The 6,505-nt window shown below is 47.4% G+C and overlaps 1 protein-coding gene across 1 annotated transcript; it reads right to left on the bottom strand.

Annotated features, from left to right (window-relative positions):
* Window positions 1-3,779: 3,779 nt before the first annotated feature.
* On the bottom strand, window positions 3,780-5,729 carry LOC135972484 (uncharacterized). The gene is made up of 2 exons (XM_065550584.1): window positions 5,150-5,729; window positions 3,780-4,269 (listed from the first exon to the last, which is right to left on the bottom strand). Exons 1-2 carry the CDS (start codon window positions 5,550-5,552, stop codon window positions 3,869-3,871), a joined length of 804 nt encoding a protein of 267 aa, XP_065406656.1. The 5' UTR covers window positions 5,553-5,729; the 3' UTR covers window positions 3,780-3,868.
* Between the last annotated feature and the right edge of the window lie 776 nt (window positions 5,730-6,505).

The following is a 6,505-nucleotide window of genomic DNA, read 5'->3' as shown; positions in this document are numbered from 1 at the left end:
TCAGGGGGCTGTTTTTTGTATAGTGTGTTAGGGTAAAAGTTGGGAAACTGAGTCACAAATCCAGCCAATTTAGGCTTAATCAATTTTGCCTTTATTTATGCAATTTCAGAAAGATTATTTATCAGCTATAGTATCTGGACATACATTTATGCCAGACAAATAATAACAGACAAGACAGAATTAGTAAAGGGCCCAAGTTACCATATTCCAAGGCATCTGGAAGTCTTCCTATACTTCTTGATGGTTGTTGTCTCCCCTGATCTCTTTGTCTGATCTTCAGTTCCATCCTTCAGTTTCTGGTCTGGTGTTTCTCCAATTTAGGCCCATGTTAACTTAGGTCTTTTATTCATTTCTACATTACAGATTACTTAATTTTTATCCAGTTGGCTTTTAACTCATCAACCCTTTGGCTTTTTAGCTAACCCATACATTAGGCATGGGCAAGAGTCAGTTATCCAACTTCTGCATTTTGTCTGCTGATTTTGCAGTTTCAGTGTCATGTTGGTTTTTTGTGTCATCCTGTCCTGGGTCTTCTCAGTTAAAAAGAGGCTTCTTGTTACAGATTTGTTTATTTTCACCCCTAAACTTCCAGGAAACCATTATCTTTGTTCTATCTGCAATAACATCACTTCAAGCAGATTAGCAATTCTACGTAAAAGAAAAATTGGCAAAACCACACTTATGCCAGCAAGGCCTTGGCCTAAGTGTTACCTCATCTGTACTCATTCACTATCCATAATTAAAAATATAGATGTCAAAGCTCTTAATTTTACAATTAACAATTCTTCATTTTATATTTCAGTGCTATAAATCAATATATGTTACTCCCTTCTACTCTTTAAACTGTTGGAAAGTGAAGGAGAGTTGTGAAAACCACGACGATTCTTTAATGTCAACACTTCTTATCTTCTGTAAACATGGGGTTTTTGTTCAAAGTCCAGTTTTGTTTGTGAATCACTACAAAAAAACTTAATTATAAATTTTCCTGTGAATGCATTTTGAGGGTGTGTCTCAGTTTTAGGACCTTGATATTTAGTTGTTTTTAATTGTACTCCAACAGGTGCTTGTTTTGTGTTACTCATGTATTTTAAAAATCAATAAAGATGCCTAATTTTCAAAGCCGCTGAGCACCCACAACTCCCATTAACTTCACTGAGGATATGTCTACACTACGAAATTAGGTCGAATTTATATAAGCCAGTTTTATAGAAATTAGTTTTATACAGTCGATTGTGTGTGTCCCCACATAAAATGCTCTACGTGCATTAAGTTGGCGGACTGCGTCCACAGTACCGAGGCTAGCGTCGACTTCCGGAGCGTTGCACTGTGGGTAGCTATCCCACAGTTCCCACAGTCTCCGCGGCCCATTGGAATTCTGGGTTGAGATCCCAATGCCTAATGATGCAAAAACAGTGTCGCGGGGGATTCTGGGTACATGTCATCAGGCCACTTCCCCTCCGTCAGAGCAACGGCAAACAATCGATTCGCGCCTTTTTACCTGGGTTACCTGTGCAGACAACATACCACGGCAAGCATGGAGCCCGCTCAGCTCAGCTCACCATCACCATATGTCATCTGGGTGCCGGCAGATGTGGTACTGCATTGCTAAACAGCAGCAGCTAATTGCCTTTTGGCAGTAGACGGTGCAGTATGACTGGTAGCCGCCATCGGCTATCTGGGTGCTGGCAGACGTGGGGATGCATTGCTACACAGCAGCAGCTTGATATGACTGGTATCCGTCGTCGTCATACTCCTCAGTGAGTTCAGTCAGAGGCACCTGGGCAGACATGTTTTGTCTCCTGGAGACTCAGTCCTGCCGGCAGTCCTATTGAACCGTCTTGACGATGATGGCTAGCAGTTGTAATACAGCATTTTCTGCCAAGCACCCAGAAGATGCCGATGGCTATCAGTCATGCTGCACCGTCTGCTGCCAGCTTACGATGTAAAAAATAGATGGACCAGATTTGTTCTGTATTCATTTGCTTCCCCCTCCCTCCGTGAAATCAACGGTCTGCTAAACCCAGGGTTTTGAGTTCAGTCTTTGGGGGGGCCATTCTATGTGACAGTTGTTTGTGTTTCTCCCTGATGCACAGCCACCTTTGTTGATTTTAATTCCCTGTAAGCCATGTCGTCACTCACCCCTCCCTCTCTCCCTCCCAACCTCCGTCAGACAATAGTTTCGCGCCTTTTTTCAGCCCAGACGCCATAGCACTGGGATCATGGAGCCCGCTCAGATCACCGCGGCAATTATGAGCACTATGAACACCACACGCATTGTTCTGGAGTATATGCACAGCCAGAACATGCCAAAGCAAAACCAGGCGAGGAGGCGATTGCAGCGCAGCGACGAGAGTGATGAAGAAATTGACATAGACATAGATCTCTCACAAAGTACAGGCCCCAGCAATGTGCAAATCATGGTGTTACTGGGGCAGGTTCATGGCATGGAACGCCGATTCTGGGCCCAGGAAACAAGCACAGACTGGTGGGACCGCATCGTGTTGCAGGTGTGGGACGATTCCCAGTGGCTGCGAAACTTTCGCATGCGTAAGGGCACTTTCATGGAACTTTGTGACTTGCTTTCCCCTGCCCTGAAGCGCCATAATACCAGGATGAGAGCAGCCCTCACAGTTGAGAGGCGAGTGGTGATAGCCCTGTGGAAGCTTGCACCGCCAGACAGCTACCGGTCAGTCGGGAATCAATTTGGAGTGGGCAAATCTACTGTAGGGGCTGCTGTGATCCAAGTAGCCAACGCAATCAAAGACTTGCTGATATCAAGGGTAGTGACTCTGGGAAACGTGCAGGTCATAGTGGATGGCTTTGCTGGAATGGGATTCCCAAACTGTGGTGGGGCGATAGACGGAACCCATATCCCTATCTTGGCACCAGAGCACCAAGCCACCGAGTACATAAACCGCAAGGGGTACTTTACAATGCTGCTGCAAGCCCTGATGGATCACAAGGGACGTTTCACTAACATCAGCGTGGGATGGCCGGGAAAGGTACATGATGCTCGCGTCTTCAGGAACTCTGGTCTGTTTCAAAAGCTGGAGGAAGGGACTTTCTTCCCGGACCAGAAAATAATCGTTGGGGATGTTGAAATGCCTATCGTTATCCTTGGGGACCCAGCCTACCCCTTAATGCCATGGCTCATGAAGCCGTACACAGGCAGCCTGGACAGTAGTCAGGACCTGTTCAACTATAGGCTGAGCAAGTGCCGAATGGTGGTAGAATGTGCATTTGGATGTTTAAAAGCGCGCTGGCGCAGTTTACTGACTTGGATAGACCTCAGCGAAGCCAATATTCCAATTGTTATTGCTGCTTGCTGTGCGCTCCACAATATCTGTGAGAGTAAGGGAGAGACATTTACGGCGGGGTGGGAGGTTGAGGCAAATCGCCTGGCTGCTGATTACACACAGCCAGACACCAGGGCGGTTAGAAGAGTACAGCAGGGTGCGGTGCGCATCAGAGTAGCTTTGAAAACCAGTTTTGTGACTGGCCAGGCTACAGTGTGAAACTTCTGTTTGTTTCTCCTTGATGAACCCTCCGCGCCCCCCCCGGTTCACTCTACTTCCCTGTAAACCAACCCCCCCTCCCCTCCCCCCCTCAAGCACCACTTGCAGAGGCAATAAAGTCATTGTTACTTCACATTCATGCATTCTTTATTAATTCATCACACAACTAGGGAGATAACTGCCAAGGTAGCCTGGAAGGGGTGGGGGAGGAGGGAAGGAAAAGGACACACTGCAGTTTAAAACTTTAAAACTTTAACTTTATTGAAGGCCAGCCTTCTGATGCTTGGGCAATCATCTGGGGTGGAGTGACTGGATGGCCGGAGGCCCCCCCACCGCGTTCTTGGGCATCTGGGTCAGGAGGCTATGGAACTTGGGGAGGAGGGCCGTTGGTTACACAGGGGCTGTAGCGGCGGATTCTGCTTCTGCTGCCTTTCCTGCAGCTCAACCATACGCTGGAGCATATCAGTTTGATGCTCCAGCAGCCGGAGCATCGACTCTTGCCTTCTGTCAGCAAGCTGACGCCACCTATCCTCTTCAGCCCGCCACTTGCTCTCGTCAGCGGGCGATTCATCCCACCACCTCTCCTCTCGTTCATATTGTGCTTTTTTGCACTCTAACATTGACTGCCTCCACGCATTCTGCTGTGTTCTGTCAGCATGGGAGGACATCTGGAGCTCCAAGAACATATCATCCTGAGTCCGCCGTTTTCTCCTTCTAATCTTCACTAGCCTCTGTGAAGGAGAAACATTTGCAGCTGGTGGAGGAGAAGGGAGAGGTGGTGAAAAAAGACACATTTTAGAGAACAATGGGTACACTCTTTCACGTTAAATTTTGCTGTTCACATTACACAGCACATGTGCTTTCGTTACAAGGTCACATTTCTCCTCTTATATTGAGGGCCTGCTGGTTTGGTGTGAGAGATCACTCATGCCGTGCCAGGCAACAGATTTCAGCTTGCAGGCAGCCATGGTAAGCCACAGTCTTTTGGCTTTTTTAACCTTCTTAACATGTGGGAATGGTTTCAAACAGTAGCGCCCTCATTTCCCATACCAAGCACCCCTTGGGTTGGCCATTTAAAATGGGTTTGCAATGTAAAAGGAGGGGCTGCAGTTTCCGGGTTAACATGCAGCACAAACCCAACCTCCCTCCCACTGCGTGGCTAACAGCTGGGAACATTTCTGTTCAGCCGAGCAGGAACGGGCACCTCTGAATGTCCCCTTAATAAAATCACCCCATTTCAACCAGGTGACCGTGAATGATATCACTCTCCTGAGGATAACAAAGAGAGATAAGGAATGGATGTTGTCTGCATGCCAGCAAACACCGGGACCATACGCTGCCATGCTTTGTTATGCAATGATTCCAGACTACGTGCTACTGGCCTGGCGTGGTAAAGTGTCCTACCATGGCGGACGGGATAAGGCAGCCCTCCCCAGAATCCTTTTGCAAAGGCTTTGGGAGTACATGAAGGAGAGCTTTCTGGACATGTCCCTGGAGGATTTCCGCTCCATCCCCATACACGTTAACAGTTTTCCAGTAGCTGTACTGGCCGCGATTGCCAGGGCAAATTAATCAGTAATCATTAAACACACTTGCTTTTAAACCATGTGTAATATTTACAAAGATACACTCACCAGAGGTCCCTTGTGTGCCCTCAGGGTCTGGGAGCACGCCTTGGGTGAGTTCGGGGGTTACTGGTTCCAGGTCCAGAGTGATAAACATATCCTGGCTGTTGGGGAAACCAGTTTCTCCGCTTCCTTGCTGTGAGCTATCTTCATTGTCTTCATCATCATCTTCCTCGTATCCCGAACCCGCTTCCCTGTTGCGTGACTCTCCATTGATGGAGTCAAAGCACATGGTTGGGGTAGTGGTGGCTGCACCCCTTAGCATGGCATGCAGCTCCATGTAGAAGTGGCATGTTTGCGGCTCTGCCCCGGACCTTCTGTTTGCCTCTATGGCTTTGTGGTAGGCTTGCCTTAGCTCCTTAATTTTCATGTGGCACTGCTGTGCGTCCCTGTTATGGCCTCTGTCCTTCATGGCCTTTGAGACTTTTTCTAATATTTTGCCATTTCCTTTACTGCTACGGAGTTCAGCTAGCACTCATTCGTCTCCCCATATGGCGAGCAGATCCCGTACCTCCCGTTCGGTCCATGCTGGAGCTCTTTTGCGATCCTGGGACTCCATCATGGTTACCTGTGCTGATGAGCTCTGCATGGTCACCTGTGCTCTCCACGCTGGGCAAATAGGAAATGAAATTCAAAAGTTCGCGGGGCTTTTCCTGTCTACCTGGTCAGTGAATCTGAGTTGAGAGTGCTGTCCAGAGTGGTCACAATGAAGCACTGTGGGATAGCTCCCGGAGGCCAATAACGTTGAATTCCATCCACACTACCCCAAATCCGACCCGCAAAGGCCAATTTCAGCGCTAATCCCCTCGTCGGAGGTGGAGTAAAGAAACCGGTTTAAAGGGCCCTTTAAGTCGAAAAAAAGGGCTTTGTCGTGTGGACGTGTCCAGGCTTAATTCGATTTAACGCTGCTAAATCCGACCTAAACTCATAGTGTAGACCAGGCCTGAAAATTAGAAAGGCTTAATAGCTCTGAAAATCAGGCCCATACACTTAAAAAAATGTCTTCTTTGATTTTGTTTTTCCTTCTCCTTCCTGTTTCCCTGTCTTCACTCACTTTTTCTTCCTTACACTGTGATTTGCCAAAGGAACCACTTCACACAATGTGTCTGTTGGTGCTGCTGAGGAATCAGCAGTAACCATATGGTCCTTCAGTCCGTGCTAGTGCCCATCTCAAAGGCAAATTTCTGGGTGCCTGACAGTCTAGTCTAAGCCCGATTGTAAATCATTCTGCTCTAAAGAATGAATGAATTCTAAAGAATTACTCTGAAAAATTGAAATAGCATGGTTCCATATTTACTGTTTCAGTGGCTGAAAATCCAGAGCTCAATCATTTAAGGTTTTGAGCACCCTGAACTCTCACTGACT

Source organism: Chrysemys picta, chromosome 6 (assembly GCF_011386835.1).
Source record: "Chrysemys picta bellii isolate R12L10 chromosome 6, ASM1138683v2, whole genome shotgun sequence".
In the NCBI taxonomy this organism is placed as follows: domain Eukaryota; kingdom Metazoa; phylum Chordata; order Testudines; family Emydidae; genus Chrysemys; species Chrysemys picta.
Note: the sequence above shows the minus strand (reverse complement) of the source record. Positions and strands in the feature narration are given on the sequence as shown.

Coding starts and splice junctions, on each gene's coding strand:
- LOC135972484 (XM_065550584.1), bottom strand. CDS start 5,552: ATGAAGGACAGAGGCCATAACAGGGACGCACAGCAGTGCCACATGAAA. Junction 4,270..5,149: donor GGGCACACAAGGGACCTCTG/GTGAGTGTATCT, acceptor CTCCTCCACCAG/CTGCAAATGTTTCTCCTTCA.